General features: G+C 38.0%; 2 protein-coding genes and 1 pseudogene across 2 annotated transcripts; 1 reads left to right on the top strand and 2 right to left on the bottom strand.

Moving 5' to 3' along the window:
- Window positions 1-1,400: 1,400 nt before the first annotated feature.
- LOC108746579 lies at window positions 1,401-1,764 on the bottom strand (annotated as a pseudogene).
- A 9,917-nt stretch (window positions 1,765-11,681) lies between these two features.
- LOC108746581 (histone-lysine N-methyltransferase SETMAR-like) lies at window positions 11,682-12,485 on the top strand. Its single transcript, XM_018483437.1, has one exon. It carries the CDS (start codon window positions 11,682-11,684, stop codon window positions 12,483-12,485), a length of 804 nt encoding a protein of 267 aa, XP_018338939.1.
- Window positions 12,486-12,540: 55 nt separating this feature from the next.
- On the bottom strand, window positions 12,541-14,020 carry LOC108746582 (nucleosome assembly protein 1;4-like). The gene is made up of 6 exons (XM_018483438.1): window positions 13,711-14,020; window positions 13,492-13,605; window positions 13,350-13,415; window positions 13,159-13,263; window positions 12,739-13,065; window positions 12,541-12,584 (listed from the first exon to the last, which is right to left on the bottom strand). The coding sequence occupies exons 1-6, from the start codon at window positions 14,018-14,020 to the stop codon at window positions 12,541-12,543; spliced, it is 966 nt and encodes a 321-aa protein (XP_018338940.1).
- Between the last annotated feature and the right edge of the window lie 10,686 nt (window positions 14,021-24,706).

Genomic DNA, 24,706 nt, shown 5'->3' on the forward strand with positions numbered 1-24,706 from the left:
GGAAGAACAAAAATTGGCTTTTGCACCATGATAACGCCCCTGCTCACACATCGTTGCTTGTGCGCGAATTTTTGACCAAAAACAACACACTAATGATGCCGCAGCCACTTCCCCAGATCTGACTCCCTGTGACTTTTTCTTGTTCCCGAAACTGAAGAGGCCCATGAAAGAACGACGCTACGCTACGATTGAGGAGATAAGGACGGCATCGAAGGAGGAGCTGAACAAGATCACAAAAAATAATTTTTTGAAGTGCTTCGAGGATTGGAAAAAACGTTGGCACAAGTGTATAATATCTGATGGGGATTACTTTGAAGGGGACAAAATAGATATTCATGAATAAATAAATAATTTTTGAAAAAACACAAAATTCGCGATACTTTTTGAACAGACCTCGTATATTCTTTTTTTTTTTTAATTAATTTTTATATCATTCGATAGAGCAATGTTTCAGTTTTAGATGTAGAAATTGCATGGTTATATGGTTCTGTAAATAAATAAAATATTTCGGATTGAAACTCTTGATTGTTGAAATTTTTGTATATAAAAATTTATAATTACAGAAGTAGTATATGGGCAGCCATAGGGCATCAAAACAAACCCCCTCCACGTCTGCCTCTGGCGCCGTGGGCGTGGCCTAGACAGGTCAGTCTAGAGAAAGGGCGCGTTCTGATTGGTCGAGGAGTGAAGGGAGGGGGTAATAAGGTAATTAAATGGTGTGTTCTGATTGCTTCGCCCTATACTTGCTCAAGATTTGATTGGTTCGCTCTATACCTACTCAAAAGGTGATTGGAGAGGGTGGGTGGTAGAGGGCCTTAGACAAAATGGAGGTTTGAAATATGGTGAGTGGAGATTGGGACTGCAGCATTCTTTTGTCGCGAGGCTAGAGTACGAACAGCGGGGGATGAATAGTGGTCGAATTTTATGACGGTCGCTTTTTTTGTCGCGGGGCAACGTCTCCGACGTGATTCAGTGAATGTTATTAATGCATGAGAAAGGAGATCTTATACGAAAATTTGCGGGCCTAGAGAGAGAGAGACTTGCTTTGTTCGGAAGAATTTTGGTGAGGTAAAACAGGAACGAACATGTTTAGCTGTTGCGGCGCGTCGTCTTCGAGCATTGCTTTAAAAAATTCTTTCTATATTTTGTGTATTTAATGTTCATTATCTGAGTCTGTAATACGGGGGAAAATGTATCTATTGTAAGTGAGGGTGAAAGGGTAGGAGTAAGAAACAAGGCAATATTTACAAGTTTAAAAACGTTTACTTAAAAAAGATATTACATGAAATAGTTATTTTATTTTTTTAAAAGAGTGTACGTTTGAACATGACGGCATACAGCATGAGAATTTACGAGTTTATGTTTACAATGAAGAAAAATGTTAAGAAATAACTGTACAATCAATCGATCATTTCGCTTACAATCAGAGGTAAACAGATCAAGGAACTGATTAAGATTATAGCCATTACACAAATAATATAGAAATACACAGCAGTATTGTCCGCAAGTTTGAGAAAGTATTCCTTGCAGCGTTGTCGTATTCCAGCGATACGTGGTGGAGTTTCGTCGAAGTCGTAAGAGGAATCTTGGATCCAAAGGCGGCAAGCCGTAGCTATCGAAGTACGTTCCTGTCCCGCGTTCATCGATGTACAAGGCGATCCAGTGTTGCCCAGGTCGATCGTGATCGTCCGTATTAGCGACAATGGCGGTCGACCTCATCCACATCCTCGGCAATCGATCGGCAGGATAGACCCCCGCATGTCGTATACGGAGATGATGTTATGCGTTTAAAACTTCCAGCGAATTCATTTCTCGCCGTCGGAGAGCGTGAGAGAGGAAATATTTGCGTAAATTCAAAATGTATCTCTTTTGCTGGCATATGCAATGTGGAGCTCCCTAAAATGCTCGATGCTTGCAAGACGTTGGTGTTAGCTTTATCTCTATCGGTCCACGAGTCGAATTTTGAGAGATCTTTTTTCTCCTCATCTGTGTCACTTGTTTGTCCACGCTTTGATTCGTCTTTTCCATCGCGATATTTTTTCTCCACGCTTCAATGTTGCGAGCGATATCGTGTTTCTGATTTTTAAATTAAATTGAAGAATTCTCACTGTCGGTTTTTTTGCTCTCGACGACGCTCTCGCGTTTTCCGAGGAAATTTTTCCGAGGAAAGGTTATCATAACTTGTTGCGTATGTCGTATAGTTAGCCAGCGTTTCAATTTGTAAGCGTTGCGTAAGGCGCAGCGTAATTCGGCTCGAAATCCGTGATGCGTGCAGCGTTGTCTACGGTTTTCGAAATCTGGTAGATTTTTGAAAGCCGGAGAAATTCCCTCCAGATTATATACGTTTCTAGAAAGTAGATTGCTCAGATAACGAGCTTTCTCTTGTCCTCTGCTATAGATGTAGCGTGCGTGTCGTGTAATGTCACGCAGACGTATCGTAAAGTTTTTTTGGATTGACATCTCCATCGAACCATTCGATTCCATGATAATTTCGTGTAAGCCAGTCGTTTTCTCGTTTTGCTCTCACGGGTAAATCTTCAAATGGACAGGATGACGTCATAATCCAGTGTCCGGTGATCGCAGCGTTAATCGCTAGAACCGCGACTTCTTTCGGAATAAAGTTTTCTTCGACATTGCGAAAACCCTGTATGTCGATGACTATATCCATTATGATATTATATTCGAATTTCCGCTACTATTTTTTACGTCACGAAACGTTGGCGTTGGTGTCGCAATCAAGACTGAAGCTTTTTCGTATTCTCGCGTCCAATTAGACGAGAAAAAATGCGTAGTAAGGGAGGAAAAATAATTTTCTCGCGAAAGCCGTAGAACTAACCGGAAAAGTCGACGCGAGGAATCGATTTCTAAAACATTATCAAACTCGGCATAGACGATACAATTAATAGTCGCAGAAAAAGCTTTTTCGAATCTCACTTCTAATCGTAAGCTTCCGTGTTTTACGAGATTCCAATGTCCCCCCCCCCAATTAGCGGATAGATCGGGAGTAAGATCGAAAGCGAAAAGAGTTGGCGTAATCGTCTCTACTTATAGAATTACCCTCGTTCAGAAAGTGGATACCGGTTCCGGAGAATAATGTGTGATAAGCTTCAACGTAGAGTGGGTCGTTTTTCGAAAAATTTGTATCGGTCTACTCGGAATTTGCATGCCATCGGCGTACAGTGAAAAGAAATTTATTTCGTAATTTTTGAAATTAAACGGGTTTAATTTTCTATCACCGTTAAACGCTTTGTTATCGACAAAGCCGACTATTATTTGTTTTGGTAGCTGTCCGAGTATTGCATTGTTTATTGATTCCCCCACGACGCCGGCGTGTATCGTGAATGTTTTAACTTTGACCCTCGTAAGGGAATACTTGGCGGTAGTTTTACTCAGCATTCTGGCGTGTGTGAGGAGCACGCCCGGGCTTATTTTTGCTCTTCTTACGAGTAGACTGGCGTCAAGAATGCGTATTTTTGATAGCGTTTTACTCTCCATAAGACAAAATGAATTTTTCGAGCGTACGAGTCTCATTCTAACCTCCACTCCATTAATCAAAAATTTATCTTGATTGAAAACGTCGCAGTGAAGATGACCAATGAGGTCTAGCGCGCGATTTCCTCGAATGTATTGCGCGCGTCTCTTGAGCGCTGTATTTGGATTTGATGCGTCGAACGTGTCGTCCATGTAACCAAGGATATCCGCGTCCCATAAACAAGTGGTTAGATGGAAGGTTTTTGCGGGTAAAGCATAATTTAATAACACCTCGATGTATTACGCGCGGTACGCGTAAGCGTTGTTTGATGGCTATAGGAACTTTTGATTGAAATATACGTCGATTTGGTTAAACATGGAATGCAATAAATGATTTACGGAGCTTACTTTTGTCCCGCCATCGGGTGCGACCGACGTACTCTCCCCGCGCTCGCTTTCTACGCGTATGCGAAGGCTCAACATGGTGTGAGTGAGGTCCAGATAGTCTTCTCCATGTCCGGGGATGACGAATTCTATGGGTGAGTCGTCTGCGAGCGAAGTTACGGGTTTGTAATAAATCCATTGCGAACTCTCAATGCTAGTTTGCGTAGGTGGCAGAGAGAAGAGATCGAGTTCGCTCTTTATACACTCGCTGGAGTGAATATGAAGAAAGGACATGCTTTTCTCCAGTAGCGTATCTCGTCGTAAATCGTATCTCAATTAAGAGAATATGTCGGATACGTCGCGTTTCTTGCCACGATGTTTCCTAGCAGATGGTTTTTTCGTTTTTCTTCCAGCAGCACGAATTTTTTTTTTCTTCTTCACTTTTTTGCTGTTCTTCCCTGTGGTACTTCTCGATGATTTTCTTTTGACCCTCCGACGTCGTTTACGATGCGCGATACGTCTATCTCGACCACCGAGTGGAAACTGAAGCGCTACGGATTTCGTGGATATTTTATATCCAGATCCCCTCATCAGGGAGCTTATTTTTTCTCTTCAGATTACCCCTCGATTCCACGAGCCGACTTTTGACCGCTTCCTTTAACGGTTTATTATTTTCGACGTCTTCTATCACGTTAATTCCAGCGCGTAAAGCTTCTTTTCCTACAGCACGCGCACCTTTATTTAGAAAAGGTAGTATTTTTTTAAGTAACCCACCGAGAAAGCTTCCGATTCCATGCCCGCGCTGATAGGGTGAACCGATGAAAACACGTGGAATTCCACCTCTGCTACCGGTATCCCGCGCATCAAAATACTCCTCACATTCCATTGCGAGTTGTTAACTATAGACTAGCGTTACCTTCACGCTCGCGCATACGAAAGAAAGTTATTGCTTATGTTTAAAGTGCAGTGTCACAGTCAGCGTATCGAATTCGAATGGAATTTTATTTCCAAGATGATTTCTTATATCTATTTCGATCGTTCTGAAATTTGTTCGCTGCAAGGGGATATAATTTGAAAATAAGAAATGCTTCACCAAATTTGCACCAAATGCGTAATTATGACTGCGTATCTCGATCGGTATTATTCTGAGAAGAGGAGTACGCACATCGCCTGTTATATAAGGCGCACCAATATACGAACATTTTATCAGGGATAACACGCCACAAACTATAGGGTTCGACACTCCAATAACCGATTGTACGTGTTTGCTCTTATTAAATCCATGAGTAAGAAAAATTTTCTCTTCTGTCTCATTGGAATTAGGTTTACGTATCGAGAGCCTGGAATACAATTCATTTTTATTGGAAATTGCTACTGAGAAACCTAGCATTCGTAGAAGATTATCGGAAAAGTTTATATGATGTAGCATTTTGCATTTTTCGTCGCAGTTAATACTTATGTAGACTTTGCCGCCAGACGCTCTTTGCTGTTCGAAATAAAAATGCGATTCGACATTTTTACACGCGATATTAATCGCCTCAATAGGCTCATGGATGTCGTTGTAAATTCCATTTGGAAATGAAGCTTCTTTTGCCGTAAACGGGCCATTCGTCTCCTCATCGGGTTTAACGTCGACGAATCTGATCACATTTTCGTTATGACGTACGTGTAAAAAGGTGCAAGGAAATTGAATCTCACTTATCGCAACCTCTCATTCTCCATGCAACACTATAGAGTGAGATAATTCCGTGATGAAGGACGACGTTGTATTATTAGGAAAGTGGCGCATACTACTGTTACTCGGGAGTACCAGAAGAAATTGTTCTCCCTCCATCGCGAAGAGAAATTAAACTCGATGCCGGAATCCAGGTATCAAACTTACTGAGATAACCGCGCCAGTTAACTAGCACTTGCTTATTAGCTTCTCGCCCTCTACTCTTTATCACGTGATCAACGATAAATTGTTCTTCCTCTAGGTTCTTCTCAACTCGTGCTAATTCTTGCTCATAAAAAATACCGTCTATGACTTCGTCTGCTAAATCTCGTAGCTCGTACACGTGAGGATTTCGCCAATCGAGAATACGATAAATTTGAAATATTTCCTCGCTCCGTTTAGCCTCATAACCTTTCTCGAAGGCTGCTTTCGCCCTACTGATACGAACGAGATCTCCAACGCGATATTTAATCTTTTGCGTTCGTTTCTTTAATATGTCGTTTTTCCAACGACGTGATATATTTTCACGTGCGACACGGGCGTTTTCTCTCGTTACTACCACAGGTTGCATTCTCGTGGACGAGTGACGCGTGTGATTGTAAGCACGTACAACGTCCTGTAGAACATCGACGTAGCGTCGCGTATTTTTATGCGTGAAATAACGCCACATTTGCTCCTTCAGTGTTCTGTTGAAGCATTCGACAACGGCTTTAATGTCCGGATTGCGTGTTACTCGCGAATATCATTAAAACGAATATCATTTTCTTTAAGAAATTTTTGCATTGGGTGCGCGACAAATTCTTTACCTTTGTACGTTTGTAAGTATACAGGTACTCGTCCTTCGCTTTTTGCTAATACGCGTTGAAAAGCTTTTATCACGCTGTTGCTCGTTTTGTCACGTAGCGGTTCTACCCAGACATATTTGCTTAATACATCGATAATTACTATCAAATAGGAATAACCGTTGTTGTAACTTTTTAAATTTCGAAGTTCGATCAAATCTGCCTCCCATACATCGTCAATGTTTGTCACGTTGTAATGCAATCGCGAAAATTTTCTGTGCAATGGCCTGTGCAACGTGTACGCGTCTTGCGATTCGAGCCAGCGTACGACCTCTCCCCGTGAAAAATTCAGTTTAACGGCGCGAGTTAGATTATCCACCGCCGAATATGTAATTCGACGGATCGTAGTATAGTTTTTCAAACGTCATCGTTATCTGAATTTTTTCCAACCGAGCAACCGGCTTTTCCCTGTTTGCAAAGATACGGAGGTATCAGTTTTTCGTGTGCGAGAAAGAATCAGCGAGCTTTCCTCGTCTATTTCTTGTTCGTAATTTTTACGTTTTTCTGCTTCCTCGGGCTCTCGATACAATGGAACTCGCTCTTTCGATATAACAGGCGTGGAACTCGCATGCGGTCGAAGTTTTACGATGTTTATAGCATCAGCGTGTGCGGACAATAAACTTTTATTTCTCACCAGTGCAGAAGGTATGTTCAACACACGGAGTAATGCAAACTGATTTCTACCCACTGCTTTCACGATTTTTCTCTCGCGCATTGTTTCGTTTATTAAGTCAGCGATATTCGAATCTTTCACGACGTTACCATCTATAGTCACGATTCCGTGCTCGTCCCAACTAAGTTTATCGAGCACAGCTTTTCGAAGCAAATGTTTCATCAGTAAGTGTGCATGCTTATGATAAGATTTTGGTACGCTTTCCAGTATTTCCTCGATGCTTTTCATCATATGATTATGCTCGCTCGAAATTTCGAAATTTTTTGCTGTAATATCTGTGTTACTATTGGAATGATGGCGGTGGTTATCGGATGTTTGCGTGAGATCGTGAATGCCTCTCTGTACATTTTCCACCTCTCGCTTTCGTCACGAGGCCATCTGAAATTGAGAATACGACTCATCTCCGCATCGAGTCGTTAGATGAGTTTCCGGGGTTTGTGTTATTAGAGGTGTTATCCGAATTTTGCGGTACTGCTATTTCTTTTGACTCTCCGTCAACGAACGATGTTGGATTCTGACATAGCTGATGCTGCATTCTCTCCAGATTTTCCATCGAAATTAAAACCATTTTTTAGCCCTCTCCATAACGTTTTACCTCTACTATTTCGTTCCTTCGATAATTAGCGATAATAAGATCGATAATATAGGTCCGATAATATAGGGTAAAAATCTGCTTCGCTGCACCAACAGCTTTCTTCTATTCTTCCAATTACCGCGTTTTGCAACGCAGAGCTTTTCTGTATTTGGTTAACCGGTTTTTTTCACTCCGTTCGAGAGAGACGTTATCTTTGAGTGTATTAAAAACACATTCACAGATACAACGAATTAATTTTTCATCAGCGCTATGTAAGAAGGTTGTGCGTTGATTTTTGTCAATGATTTTTTTTCAAATGATAGAGCGCCGCGAGGAGACAGGCGTTTCTCTTACCGATCGAATGTGTGGCGATTTTCGTCGCTCTGTGCGATTTCGCGTCATCCACCTTCATCGCGAGAAAAATCTACGACTGATACACGCGATTAGCCGTATTCAACTTTTATACGTATCCACTGGAAAACGATCTACGCGGCACGTAGGCGTAATGAAACGTATCCTCGGGAAAAATACACGTTCGAAATCGATACTCGTCCGGAATTGATTGTTTCAGATCGAGCAACAAATACCCGTGAGGCCTCGATGTGGCATCGTAGTATGCCTCTTCTAGAAATTTCGGATCGTCGGGATAGACTTGACGCGCTAAATGACGAATTTGAGCACGATCACGTGGATTTTTGAAAACGACGATGTACTATAATTCGCGTTAAGCGATATATCGCGCTGTCCACGCCCCTGGTGGAATAGGTTCTGCGAGATAAGAATAACACTGAGATTCTTGTGATGACTGCCTTTGGTAAAAAGATTTACGATCGCGTCGCACGACGACGATTCTCTCATAAGATCGTCGATTATCACTAATTTCGGAGAAAGCGGATCGTTCGAGTAATCTTCTGGACGGGGTAATTCCTCGCGAAATTCAATTATATTCTTCTTCTTCGCCGTTTTAGTATTGCTACATCCCCAGGGCTGTTCTTTTACGCGTATCGTATTGTAATCGACGATAGGCTTCTTGCCATTCCGCGTAATAAAACAAAATTCTCTCGAAGCACACGTCGGACATGAGAGATAAATTCCTGAGAAAAGCCTTCACGAAGACCGTCTTCCCACAACTAGTCGGTCCGCATACGATCGACGTCCAAGGATGTTTCCAACGCACGTCCATTTTACGAAATGAGCAAACGATTTTCGTGCGCAATTTCAAAAGCAAAAAGGAAAAACGTCATTTTCGTTGATTTCTAGAACGCGTGAAAAAAATAATTTTAAGAGAAGATAAGCTGATCAACGCGACGACAGAGCCCCCTTCGCGCGGCGGGTGAGTGCTCGTGCCAGCGTACCCCCGCGTGAGCTTGTCAGCGAAGAGCACCGCGGCTGGCGAAAAGCTGATCTCACCGCGGCGCGACGCATAAGCTTATCTTCGCGCGCGTCAAAGAGATTTGCGATCGGTGTATATTTCTATCGTTAAATGAGTACGCGACATCGTCGTCGATAAGCTTACCAATGCCACTACCGCGATGTCGCTGCGAGGAAAAGCTTTTTATTGAAATCGGAAAAAAAAAGGTTGGTTAGAATTAAGTAATAAATCACTTCTTATTTTCCTTCAAGTAAAAAAATATTTTTATTCGATACTTTTCCTAAAAAAAGAGGAAAGGAGAAAAGGAAACATATGTAATTTAAAATTTTTTTGTTTATATTTTTGCTAACTCTTATACATAAAATTCAATTATTTTTAGAAATAATATAATATATTTTTATTATAATTAAATATTTACATTTTTTTATTTTTACATTTTTACATTAAATTATTTGATACAATTTAATAAAATGCTTTTTTCGTAAAAGAGGGATACTTAGACTATTTATTATTTACAAAAAAACTTATATTTATGTTTTTCTTACATAATACTTAAATATTATACTACATGAATAAGCGGAAAACTCGCGAGCTTAAAATATAAGTGAGAGAAAGAAAAAGAAGAAGAAGACGTTATTCTCTTCTGAAGCCATACGGAAGGGAATAACGATTATTAATAAATTTATGTTTTACCAATACCGGTGCCCACGTCTTCGTTTCGTTTCGCGTTACGATTTCGTGAAACGCTGTGCGATGAATTGCGCTAAAACGCAAATTTATCGCTACCCCGTCCGTTTCTTCTTTTTCTTCTTCTTCTTCATCGCGTCTTTCTCTCTCATCTATCTATTATTAATTTTCTAATACTATTAAAATTTATAATACACGAGTTCTTATAATTTAACATTATTTTCTTAACTCTACAGATCTCGTGTCGGCGACCTTCCGGTGTACGAACGACGTACGCGTAGAATTTCGGGCCTCCGGACACGAACGATTCGATAAAACTGCCCCGGCCGTAGCTCTCGAGCTCGTCCTTCATATCGCCCAGAAAATTTTCCATACGCGACTCGTACTCGCTCTGTTCGCCTCTGTTTACATAGATACACGAGTCTGTATCACAATATAAAACGCGACTACCTAACTTCTCTAAATATTTATATAATATTAGTCGCGCTTGTACCGTCGTCCAAGCCGCGATTACCGGGTTGGTTTGCAGAGAAGGAGGCAACCGTCTCTTCGCTTAGTCGTCACGAAACATATATTACCTCGTTGACAGGTAATATATTGGTTATTTCGTGCTCTGAACTCGTGAGCAACGCTGCCAAATCGTATTTTTTTCGATCTCTGCATTAGGCAGATTGGATGGCCGAATTTATCCCAGAAAGAATTCAGGCAGAGCTTTGCGACCGACCGTAAACCAGGATTTCGGGCGATATTATTTTTATCGAGAACAATACCTTCGGTTTTTTCGTATTCCCGAAGGTACTGTTCCTTACTCTCGTCATCCAGGCATTCGCTCGGCCATCCGCTAGCTTCCTGCTTTAATTTCAAAAAACTGTTGATATATTCGGCAAACAAACCACCCTGCTTCGTACGAGGATCGAACCGCGTGACTTTAAACTGCCATATTTCGCTCACGTTCGTTACGAGATAACCTTTCTCGAAAGCCTTGCGCAATTCGCAGAATATCCACGCTCCTACGAATTCACGATCGGCGGGGAGATCGTGAGTGCACTCGGCCTGCGAGAACGTTTCGCAGCAACTACGGCACAGCCCGAACAACAATTTACTTTGTACGCGGTACGGGAGTACAGGGTGAAAAAGATCGCGTGGAGGAAGTACTGTGCACCGAATGATACCCTCGACACAATCGAAATTAAAATTCGGAGCTGCGCCAATCAGCTCCGAACACTGTTCTCCGATATAAATCGTTGGCTGGCCTAACGGAAAGTACCCGTTTTTAATATGTATGGATACAGAGAACATACATCCATGTAGCGTATTTTCTCCGTACCTGTAACTTCGTATCGAGTTACGATATTTTCCGTACGACCACCAAAGAACGCCTCGCGAGGGTCGAGAGGAGAGTTGATCAATATCGGATGGCTTTCGAGAAAAGTGCGTATCTCGTGATTTTCGCGCTTTTCTCGTAAAAATTTGCACTCCTATTTCTCTATCACCCTATATCCTCGTTGTCGAAGACGCCATGTCATTGCGAGAGTTCGTTCGTATCGTGCGTCGATTGTACCTTCGCGCGACACCCCGGACGTAAGTTTTCTTTCGCGATTGATTTGATAACAGCTGGGACAACCATGCCAAAAACAACGGGCGAATAATATCGTGCGTCACGTATTGGACCAATATAATTTTGATTGTTCAACGTATTAAACAAATGAGGAAACAAACTTTTGCCCAGAGTATCCTGCAGCCCGAAAGCCTTGGGTAACTCCGACAATCGCATAGGTATTGGGTTGTCCGGAAAGTTCGTGCGTATTTCTCAACAGATGTCGTTTGAAGGCGAATATCATATGTTTATGTCGATGCGATGTGTCAGATGCTTTCGTGTTTTGATTAGTGACATTTCAAAGCATAATTAGTGATATTCATTATCCCAATAAATTAAAAACGGTTTACTTGAAATCAGCTTAAAGATGGAAGGAAATAACGTGGTTTTTCGATGCATAACGCTTTTTTATTTCCGCAAAGACAAGAACACGACACAAACTCGAAAAAAAATATGTGCCGTATACGGGGAAGATGCCGTAAGTGATCGCATGTGCCAGAAGTGGTTTGCTAAATTTCGTTCAGGAGAAATGAATATTGAAGATGCTCCTCGCTCTGGCCGGCCAGTCACCACCGATGTCGACCAAATTACAGCTTTAATCGATTCCGATCGGCAAATCACAGTTCGGGAAATCGCAGCAAGGTTAAACATTGGCAAATCAGTTGTTTCCGAACATTTAAACAAGCTCCAGATTATAAAAAAGCTTGAGGTTTGGGTACCGCACGACTTAACTGAAAAAAATCGTATTGATCGCATTTCCATCAGCGATTTGCTATACAAACGCAACGAATACGATCCATTTTTGAAGCGTATCATAACAGGCGACGAAAAGTGGATAATTTATAATAATGTCGAGCGTAAAAGGTCATGGAGCAAGCGAGGTGAACCGCCATCGACCACTCCGAAGGCAGGTTTACATCCAAAGAAGGTAATGCTCTGCATTTGGTGGAATTGGAAAGGAATAGTGTACTATGAGCTACTACCGAACAACGAAACCATCGATTCGGACAAGTATTGTTCACAGTTGGATAAATTGAAGGTGGAAAATTATTGGCGCTTGGCTGGGATGTTTTGCCTCATCCACCATATTCCCCCGACATTGCTGCTGCTGCTGCTGCTGCTGCTGCTGCTGCTGCTGCTGCTGAGATTATCGGCTTATTTTTCGCAATAAGTTTATTACAGTTTTTTAAGAATTAGGATGTTTTGGGGGGATTATTTTTTTCAGATTAATTGTGTGAATCCGATAATCTCATCGGTTCGCAATTTATTTCTGAAAATTAATTCGATTTAAATGAATGTATATTATATAGTAGTTCAACATTTTAACTCTCGGACCGGTAAGGCCCTTCGTTATTTCAAGTTTTAATATAAACGGTCTCGTTTCCAATTATATTGTTTAAAATAAAAAATAAAAAAATTATTACCTTCATTTCCAAAAGGCACGTAATATCTGCTACCTTCTTTCTCTGTTGTCTCCTGTGTTATTTCCTCCTCCTTCTCCTCCTCCTCCTCCTCTCCATCATCGCCGTTATCATTGACGTTGATATTCTCGGAGATGACTTTCACGTTATCGGCAGCATTATCGTCGATGTCATCATTATCGGCATCATCATCATCATCATCATCATCATCACCATTATCATCAATATCGATAATGCTATCCTCCTCTTCTTCCTCTTCCTCCTCCTGCTCTTCCTCTTGCTCTTCCTCCTCCACTTCTTCCTGTATCAATTCCTCTTCAGTTTCCTGAGCTAAAAAGTAATTTTTATTATTATTATTTTTTTAACTCTGTATATAGCTAACTCTCTTGATATATTCATCTAATTTATTTTTTTAAAACTTACACGTTATGAAAATTGTGGAACCCAGTGAGACCAGTGCTCTGGAATCGGCTGGACTCACACCGTCATCCCCATCAATGTTATCGTCATCAACGTCATCATCATCATCTAAAACAAAATTGATTTTATTCTTTATCGCATATTACATCTATATTATACGAACTAGATTTCTTGGGTATTTGCGAAATACCTACCGATTACAATGACGGGGACGTCATGCGGAGGCGGAACATTGTTTTCCTCTTCGATTCGTGCTCTTCCTAGAAAAAAATAAAATATTTTAATATTCGGGATTTCTATAATCGATTAGTTAATATTTATTTCTCTAAAACTTACTCGCTGGTACTCCCTCCTCTTCTTCTCCCGCAGGGCGACGACTCCTTAAAGCGAGTCGTCCTACTGGCCGACCCCTGCAATGCGGTATCGCACGCTCCACAATACTGCCGGCTTCTATGAAATAAATATTATAATTTAATTATAATATTTATTAATTATAAAGTCAGCTTTTATTTCTAATATGTATTAGATTCTATTTTAAAAATTATTACTGCTTACCTCTTAGTCCAATGCGTCGCTTGAAGTCAGCTATGTGACTTCCAGCGTCATCCTCCTCGTGACCAAAGCACTCGCGTATTTCGAGATGACGTGCGATTATATTTTTTAGTCTCTCGTCATCACCGCAATGCCCTAGTTTGTGCATAACACACACTAGTGTACTGGAGCACTCACCAACAAAATTCCCGAAAACGGAATAATTTTTTTCATCGTTATCTGACAACTTTGTCAGATAATCGCCAGCAACTGATTTTTTATTTAAGTTGCTAACTACGATGAAAAATTTCCCTAGCAACCTGCGAAGTTCCATTTTTAAGCAAAATTAAAAACACACAAATTGTAAAATTCACTTCAGAGTTTGAACGTAAGACTAAACTTTAGCTCGATCAGGGCGTGCTATTTATGCTTGTAGCGATATTCATAAAAATTCCTCTTCCACGAAAAGATTCGCTAAAAATTCTTAGTTCCTTCATAGGCCGATAGATTTTTGACGATTTTGGTAATCGACCGCCTCCTTTACTAGAAGTGATTTTCTCATAAAATTTAAAGAAGCGGGGATGACAAAAACTTTTAAGTTATGAGCATCCCTATAACCAATCTAACACCTTTTCTGATCCCATACAAATTATCACGAAAAGCATCGCCCCCCCCCCTTTCGCTTTTACCCTAATAAAACCTTTAGCTCTCGTTTTCATTATTACCCAGAGAAGTTTTGCCTCGCTTTACAATTTTTATTATTACGACGAATCTCATGTTTTAAATTTTTCCTTCTGCTTTTTGTATTTTCTTATTGGAAAGGATTCTCACACAATATTAATCTACGACTGATAAACATTAAACCTTACAGCAAAAAATATAATTTTAATGGAAATTTCTGTCTCGCTTGATCGACAATATCAGTTGGTTTTTGTTTGTTTTTTCTTCTTCAAGTCTCGTCATGAGGAAAAATCATGGTGAACATTGAACACTCCCCTCGTTTAAAATTTGTCTCACGTTTTTATCAATATAACTAATATTTAATTTTTGTATCTTCTAAATTTCCATATATAATATTATACTACAAGTTATTTTTTCCCACGCGAGTATACACAAAAGTTCGAAAAGAGGAAGACGAATAAATTTCCTACATTATTCCAATTGAATTCTACATTTTTGTGCCGTACATCTGTCACTTTAAATTAATGAATTTTCTAAAAGCAATAAAACCATTCGTAAATTTATTTTAAAGCGAAGACGTTTCATAAATTTCTTCTTGTCTTTTTAAAAGAAAGTCGGTTATTGTTGTACTAAATCTTATTCGTTAGAAACTATCCCACGATCCTAAACCCCACAATTCTTTTTTCCTTTATAGCAAAAAATTTTCATTCTTTTCACCTGGACGAATTCCTTCCTTCCCCGTCGTGACATAGAAAATGAGGAGAGGAATCGTATAACCTTTCGTTTCGCGCCTGTTCATTCCTGTTTGTTCTCGATTTATCTTGTTCTCACCCCCTCTCCTGACTTCTACGGGGTAAAGATTATTTTAAATTTTTAAGAAAAATTTAAAGAAAGTTTGTTTTTATTTTTTTCATCTGCGCGCGCAGAATAATTTTATTACGCAGCGTCGGAGAGGGTGGTGATGTCGACGGTACTAACGAAAATCCGTTCATTCGAGTCTCGTCAAGTACTGTGCTTCTTGTGTTTTTTTTTATTCGCCATCTTAGTTTGCTGAATTTGGTATTACTTCACAACGTAAGAACAATGGCCAGTCCAAAAAATACTAATAATTCGGACGTGAGCATGTACTCCATCCCCGATTCTTACAAGCTACGTAACGACATCAACGAGAGAAGAAATGCTCGATTTCATATGTTGTTAGCAACATCGTATGGTCTTAACAATTCTCATACGAAGATGATTCACGTAGGATTGCAAAGAACGAACGAAGAAATCTTCAAACCTGTTGTAAAATTGAGCGGACATAACGCAGACGGAATTTATTTTGACGCCGACTGCTGGCAACAGTTTCAAGATAACATGGAACTCATGAACAAATATTTAAGCAGCGATAACAGAGTGAAACCTAATTTTATTGTTATAAAAAGTATCACCATCAGCTTTACCACATCTTACGGGTCAAAATCAATATTGCTAGCGTATAAAGAAGAAGAGGAAAATTCCAACGAAAATTTTCGAAAAGAAGAGGACGCGCTCGATTCAACTCCTCCGGCGAAAAAACGGAGAACCTACGTAGCGGCAGTTGTAATGCAGAAAACCACCTTTCTCGGGCTGCAAAGCATTGTAAAGTGCGTTTAAAACAATTAGAATTTTTATCCGATAATGTTAATAAGTGTGCTTTATATTTAATTCAAGAAATCGAACTGAAATTACCCGCATGTTTTATTAATCAGGAAATTTAAAATTAACACTGCGTGGTAATTATGAAGATATAAAACGTAATGTGCGTTCACAAATTAACGACTTAGCTTTTTTTGATATGTATTTCAATATAATATTATATTTTTGGAATTATAATAACTTCGTTAAGATATAACGAAATTTTTCATATAATTCTCTCGAAGCGGAAATCTTTGGCTTAATTTTACTAAAACGTTTTTAGTTTATTCTTATACAAACTGTATGTATCTCTTCTTCTTTGAAAAAAATTTGTATCAATAAATATATTTTTATAACATAAACCCTCGTTTCTTAATTACTCGTACCTTCCAATAACCAACTTTTTTCTCTGCTTATTTCCACGTTATATAATATATATATAAACTTTTAAATAAAGTATAAGAAGTACAATACAATTCATAAAATCCTTGCCATACACCATAGAAATCATACTCTCACTCGAACGAGTGAGTCGTCACACCGGAGACGACACGACGCAACTGCTGAACATGTTCGTTCCTGTTTTACCTCCCTAAAATTCTTCCGAACAAAGCAAGTCTCTCTCTAGGCCCGCAAATTTTCGTATAAGATCTCCTTTCTCATGCATTAATAACATTCACTGAATCGCCTACACGTCGGAGACGTTGCCCCGCGACAAAAAAAGCGACCGTCATAAAATTCGACCGCTATTCATCCCCCGCTGTTCATACTCTAACCTCGCGACAAAAGAATACTGCAGTCCCAATTTCCTCACCATTTTTCAAACCTCCATTTTGTCTAAGGCTCTCTACCACCCACCCTCTCCAATCACCTTTTGAGTATGGAGCGAACCAATCAGAACACACCATTTAATTACCCTATTACCCCCTCCCTTCACTCCTCGACCAATCAGAACGCGCCCTTTCTCCAGACTGACCCGTCTAGGCCGCGCCCACGGCGCCGGAGGGAGACGTGGAGGGAGTTTGTTTTGATTCCCCATGGCTCATCAGCTCTTCTTTTAATTTATGTTATTGTTAACATAAAATATATTGTTTTCTTATTTTATTAAACATCTAATTTTTGCGTCGCAATGAAACTTATAGCTGTATTTTAAATACTTACAGTACTTATACAAAAAAAAGTTTAAATTAATTTTGTCATTATATGCTTTCCAAATTTTAGTATTGTAATGAAAAAATATTAACAAATAAAATAAATAACTTTAAATACGAAGCGCCGCTACGGTCTGAATGTTAAAATGTTGATTATATATATTCATTTAAATAAATTAATTTCAGAAATGATAATTGCGTGGCAATATATATTACAATTTTTTAAGATTAAATTTGGAAAATTTGGGGGTATTATTTATATTTCAGATTGATTACGTTGAAAGACCGACAATCATCATTTCAATTTAAATACATTTGATATGACATCTTCGAAGTAAATGACAAATAGTTCAAAAATCTTAGCAATGCTATTATACCATGGGAAGTTAAAGCATTATTACAATTAGGTGAGAATTTCTGCTTGCCAACGTTCAACATTAGAAACACCATGATTGAATTTATAAAACACATCGAACATAATTTTGCCAGATTAAAATTATCAAACATTAAGAAATTTAGAAACAGAATTTTTCCTTTAATCAAGGCATAAAGCAAGCATGTGCTAATAAGACTAACGTAGAGAAGATAATTTTTTCTTTAATCAAGACAACGACAGCATTTGTTAAAGCAATCCACATATTATTTTTACAAGGGCGGATAAAGGTATATGGTGGTGACACTTGACAAGACAGAATACGTACAAAAAATGGAAACTCTACTGTCTGAGACTTATAAGACACTGATACTAAGACTTATTGACACATAATCCAGTTAACAAATTGTTAACACAACTTAAGACATTATTAAAGGGATGGAAACAGCGCGGTTTTGTTGAGAATTCAGTTTATAATAAATCTTAGCATAAATTGAACGCTTTAAATCTTGTTGCGCCTCTTGCATATGGTCTTCCGAAAATACACAAGATAGGTTATCCACTTCATATCATAATTTCTTCTGGAGAGCTCTCTCTATAATCTAGCCTCTTTTTTTAAATGTATTACAATATACCAGTAGCAAACAGTTTTATTAAAAACAGTTTTCATTTGACTAAACATATTCCTAATCTAACAATCTCTGACAACGAAGTTCTTTTATCTCTTGACATGGTTTCGTTATTTACAAATATACCTATTGATTTGGTTTTTACAGGCATAGAGAGAAGATGGCATCTCATTGAAAGAAAAATAAACATTCCCAAAAGTGAATTTTTAAAAGCGTTGGAATTAGTTCTTAATTCAACAATTTGTAGTTTCAACGACACATTTTATAAACAGACTTTTGGTGTTCCGATGGGTTTACCGTTATCACCTATCGTGTCGGATATTGTCATGCAAGACTTTGAAATGAAAGCATTACAGAGACTTCCAATTACACCATCCTTTTATGTAAAGTATGTTGATGATATTGCGTTAGCATATGATGCGTCACACATTGATACATTGGTGAACACCTTCAATTCATTCCATTCCAGATTAAAATTTACTACTGAGGTGGGGACAGGTTAGATTTTTTTGATATCAGTTTAATTAAAAAAGGAAATTCTCTTGTTCAAAATTGGTATCACAATCACTACTTTTTCTGATCGTTATTTTAATTATTTTTCTAGACATCCTTTATGCCAAAAGTGGGAACAATCAACAATCATTGGTTTAATTGAGAGTTCTATCTTTGTCCCACCCTGTTTACCATCAAGAGAATTTTGAATTAGTAATAAAAATTCTTTTAAACAATGGAAATTCACTGAAACTCATATTTACTGAAATCAAAAATAGGTTGTCAAAAAAGAGTTTGAATTTACAGAATGATACGTATTCTTTGGACCCACTATACATAAATTTGTTTACTAAATTGTGACGTTGATATTAACCTTTTTTCTTATTTTTATTTTTATGTCAATAACTATTTAATAATATTTGTCAATAACTTTATCATTTTGACTGTTATTGTATCTTTGACTGTCGACACCACAAGTCCTTTTCGTGAAGCCACGAGAAAACGCTTACATGTAAATAAATATAATAGAAAATTCAGACAAATGATTGTAATAATTCTCTAATTTTTGTTTCGTGTTTCTTTTGAATGACTACACAGCAAATCTGACAATTTGATGAGCGATGTGATTCTACGTACTTCTGACGCATATGACTTCGGTTTTTCTTTATGTAAGTTTTATGTTATTATTATATAATGTAATAATTTTGGTATTCATTGGGCTATTCATTACATAGCTAATTTGGCATTTGGATAAAGAAGAACGAACTAATTTGTTGGGAATCATCAACTTGGAATTTGCGTTAATTAATTGTAATTTCGTTTTATATTTTATATTGATAAGGACCTGAATTGAAGGGTTAAAACGTATATTTTATTTGTTTTGTTACATTCACACAAAAAATAAATAATTTTTGTGCATCCAAATAGCTGATGTAGGCTCTGATGGGCTTTTTTTACATTTTTCACTAAATAAGACATTTATGATGGAAACAAGTTGGCAAAATTGAATTTAAACTAAAATTATTAGAAAATATTCAGAAAATACGAAAATTAAAAAATGAGAAATTTCAGGGGTTCCACCGAATTAAAATGTAGTGAGCTAGTGATAAAAATTGTTTCTTACACTTATTGCTGAAAAAGTGACTTTGCTAAAAATATTCTGGCAAAATAATCTGTCGTAATTAGTTTACACTATAATAATTTTATTTTAAAATAGAACTTGGAAAGATTTTACCTTTCAAACTGATTTTCGCAATCTACGTCCATTTATTTCCTTTTACCGTTCGATGGACCATGCAACTGACAGTCAATAAATCAAAAACATTTATCAGACCAATTCCATTTTCAACTTTCCCTCAGGACATCTATGTTATGATATTAAGGTAATCGCATTTATTAATTTTATGGCTCGCCCGAGCGTGTTGGAAGTAGGAGAAAGTAACGTAACTCGCGAAAATTGGCTAGAAAAAGATTTTAAAACAATTAAAGCTCGAAAAATTTTTCGAGCTTTAATTGTTTTAAAATGTTCTTGAGATATATGTCTTTTAAATCTTACTTAAAAATTATCTGTATCCTTTTATCAGTTTGAACTCGACTTTCATAAAAAGTATCCAGAAAAAGATTCTGTGTTAGTATTTGCTTGAGAATGATATATCCCTGTTTTAGAGCAATTGATGATAGCAGAAATTAAAGATACATATAAAAAGTTATTGAAACAATTGATGGAAAGTTATCTTTAGGTTTGTAAGAGCATTTTCATTTCATGGCTTGTTCCTTATCTCAAAAATATGCTTTTACAACTCTTGTATTTTATTATAATCAGCATCTGCTTTGACATTATTTTTATTACCTCATGATTCTATCTAGAGATAAAATCAAATGTAACTCAGGAGAGAAATTAATTGCTAATGTTACGGAAGCTCGGAATGCTTTTATCCTACAAACAAGTGTAAGTAAAATTATTTTTGAATTAATATAGTGTTCTGATAATGTATTTTTATCTCCTATACATTTTTATTATAAATATTGAATGTTTACGAAGAAGCGTTAGTAGTTACTTTTTGGTCCAAGGAATTTAGCTTCTCTTTCAAAATACAGGGTGATTAAAAAAAATCGTTTGTCTTTGAAATGTCATGTTCCTGACTTAATTCCAAGACGATTTTTCTTTTGCCAAAATTTTGTTCGAAGTTTAGTTCTTAAATTATAAGAGAAAATAGCGAATGACGAGACGCGTAGAGAAGGTAGCCAGGGGCGGCGTGATTCACGTTGAACGCAGACGGTACGGGAAATTCTCATTGCGATCAGACGATCGCTACACTGCGTAGGCATGCATATGCGATCGCATTCTCCCTCTCACACACACACACACACACACACACGCACGCACGCATGCAAGCATGCACACACACAAATTTATTTTATAGAAATTTGATGACTTTATTTTCTGCTTAAAAATAAAGAAAAACTTACATTTCCACATGGATCATGTACAGTTCCACACAAAAATATTTATGTTAAACTTGCATTTTGTTATATCTTGGTTTGTACGGGAAGGGTGCGCGATAAAAGATTCAAGTCCTCACACTCCATTCACTGATGCTTTATTTTTCTCTCGTTCCAAAAGATTAGCGACGAGCAGAAAAAGACCCCGCCATGAGGCGAGCACGCACCACCTTGCTGTTTCCTTTCCGTTTGCGCTTGCGCCGTCTCGTGACGTCACTCGCGTACATGTAAATGCTCGCGGGTGTATCGGCGCGGCAATATTCGGTCTATATAAATGTACGAACGCACCTAACACATTTCTCTTGCAAATTTAATTCAGCTATCGTTCATACTAACACAGAATGCACATAGATTGTCAATTAGTCAATAAGTGATCGAAAATCACTCGAAGAAAGAAACATACGACGTGTTTACTCGATGATAGCATCGATTGATTTTAATAGCGAATCTGTTAGTTAATTACTATGAATAACTACCAATTAATTATTCGTCGACTGCAAATCACTCGAAGAAAAAAGCACACGATTGTTTATTAACTTACGACGCGTACTCGATAGCAACCAGTCGATCGATATCAATCGGCAAATTCGAAACAGAGTGCATTGCACTCAACGCTCGAAGCGTGATTGACTGATTAATAAGGACAAAAAATGTACGTTTTGAAGTATTCGTAACATCAAGTGAATTAAGTACAATCATAAAGAAAAAATCAATTTCGTACGACATTACATAAAATGTAAGAAATATTGACTTATTTCGAAAAAAATCAATATCAGAACATTTCATGTTATAATATCGATTTTTTTTCCGAATGAATTAATGCTCTTTACATTTCATGTAACGCTGTATCTTATTGATTTTTTGAATCATATAAATTTTTGAATTAAATAATATTATAAATTTTTTGACTGATTTAAATGAATGACATAAATTTTATAAAAGATGCTCGAAATGTCCATCGTCCATTCTAATGCAGGCTCTTATGCGTCTCAATAATTTCTTTGCACGTTTTTCATAATATCTTCTTCGATGGATTCATACGGCATATCGCAATCTTGTATCGAGATCTTCTATGTCTTCGGAAAGTTACTTATAAATTAATTCCTTGCAATATCCCCAAAAAAAAGAATCCCCAAGATTGAGGAACTTACGGACCAACGTATTGGGCTATATTGACTCATCCATCATCTAGGAAATTGTTAATTTAAATAATCCATCACAATTCTAGCGTATGGCCTCGCACCGTCTTGCTGAAATACAATCTTATCTCTTACGAATAATAGGACTTCTTTTAAAAATTCTGGTAGATTGTCCCTTAAAAATTCCAAATATGTTTCTCTATTTAAAATATCTGAGAAAACAACTGGACCCAGTATCTGAATTCCCATAATTCCTGTCCAGACATTCATCTTCCAACGAATTTGGAAGTTTCTGTTTCGCGTAAGTCGCATAGGGATTTTCATCGCTCCATAAATGTATGTTATGCGAATTAAATATCCCTTCTTGCGTAAATAGCGATTTATCGCTGAATATAATTCGATATGGAAATCTTGAATCTCGATCTACTTGTCTTAAAAAGTTTTGACAAAACGTTTTCTTTAGAAAATAATCTTCTGGTCGTAATTGTTGCACAAGGATATAATGAAAAGCATGCAACTTTTCTTCTTGTAATGTTCTCTGAACAATCGAAAACGATAATCCGTGTTCACGAGCAATAATTCGAATACTCGTTTCAGGATTTCGCTCAACAGCTCAAATAATTTCTTCCGTATTTCGCAACTTTTTTGCGAAACGATCTCTTCCAACGTCATGTTTATTTGGTAGAACACTGCCAGTTTCGTACAATCTTTGAATCACTTGGAGTATGACAGCTGCCGACGGATATCTTTGAAGGTTCGGATACAATTCCGCGTACCACCTAGCAGCAGGATAATGTTGTCCTTGGTACTTACCCAGTACTATGAGCATATCGTAACACTCTTCATTTATATAAGCCATGTCATCCTGATAAATAATCAGAAGATGACGCATAGAAGACTTTGATTTCTCGTTTCCGATAATCTCTCGCTAGTACGAATCTCTGAATATCTTTCGCTTCCAGATCGAAGAAATATTGAGCGACGTATCGATCGCTTCATATTTTATACGATCTCCGCGGTTGATCGATGCCCCTTCCACGACCCCTCCCGCGAATCGAATTATTGCATGGCTCGCGAGACCACGCGATTCGCAGGAGAGGTTGCGGAGGGGGCACCGATCACTTGCAATTCCCAAGAAATTTGCGAAATTATTCGAGCTGTTGAGCAAAATCGAAACGAATCTGTGCGTGGAAGACTCGTACATGTGGGCGCTAGGTACAGACTCCGTTGGCGCATCATCGAAATGGCGTTTGAAAGCCGTATTCTGACGGGCGCAGTGATAAATTCTAAACATATCGAGCTTCGCCGATTCCTCGAAGACGCGAGCGAAATTGTGCTCGAGCATGTGCATAATGTAATGCAACGATATGACTATAAAAATAAACACTGTTTTTAATGGCGAGTTCGTGGCGGGTGATAAACGCACGAACAAAAGTATCGCCACCCGAAACTATAAACTACAATATATCAATGCATCGTTTTGCGCAAGTGATACGTGTCACGCGTCGTCGAGCCTACCCTAGTAGCTGGAAGAGTTTCAAGAATACGATAGTGGATGGACATTGTCGCGAATATTAAATTTAATGGTGAACGCGAATAAACACAATTCTCTGCGGGCGGGATGTCATAACAAACTCCCGCGAGAAATTATGCTAAAGAGAGCGGTAATCAACGTGCAAACCGCAGACAATGCGTGTTTTGGTCTGTTGTTGCCGCTATACACCCGGTTAAAAAAAAATATGGAACGGGAATCCTTGTATCCGCATTATACGTCGGTTCTAAATCTCGGAATTTCCAATGACGTTGAGTCAAATTAAGAAATTTGAAACTTTGAATGACATTTCCATCAACATCTACTCCAATGAGAAGGGGATTGTGCCGATACGACTCACCGACCGAAAAAGGAGTAAGCACGTAAATCTCTTATACGTGGAGAGTAACAACGCGGGACATTTTGCGGTCATCAAGAATCTATCTCGATTAGTCAGCTCATAAATTAATAAAAAGGAGCATAAGAAATATTTCTGCAATACGTAATAATAATAATAATAATAATAATAATGATAATAATATAATATATAATATGATATATAATATTATATATATATATATATATTATATATATAATATAATATATAATATAATTTTTTTTTTTCAGATGTTTAGGTGCCTCCGTCAAAAGATGTTAAAACAACATCCATGAATTTACTAACATCTCTAGACTTTCTGACCAATTATGACAAATCTCAGCTCATACCATCATCTAGATGCAGATGCTTAGGATTCATATTCGATTCCGTCTATCAATCAATCGCCATTCTGCCGGATAAGAGCTCTTTTTCCTGACAGATTGATTTTTGCGAAAGTCGCATTGTACTATAACGGAATTCGCGA

This window comes from Trachymyrmex septentrionalis, unplaced genomic scaffold, assembly GCF_001594115.1.
Source record: "Trachymyrmex septentrionalis isolate Tsep2-gDNA-1 unplaced genomic scaffold, Tsep1.0 scaffold18, whole genome shotgun sequence".
NCBI lineage: Eukaryota > Metazoa > Arthropoda > Insecta > Hymenoptera > Formicidae > Trachymyrmex > Trachymyrmex septentrionalis.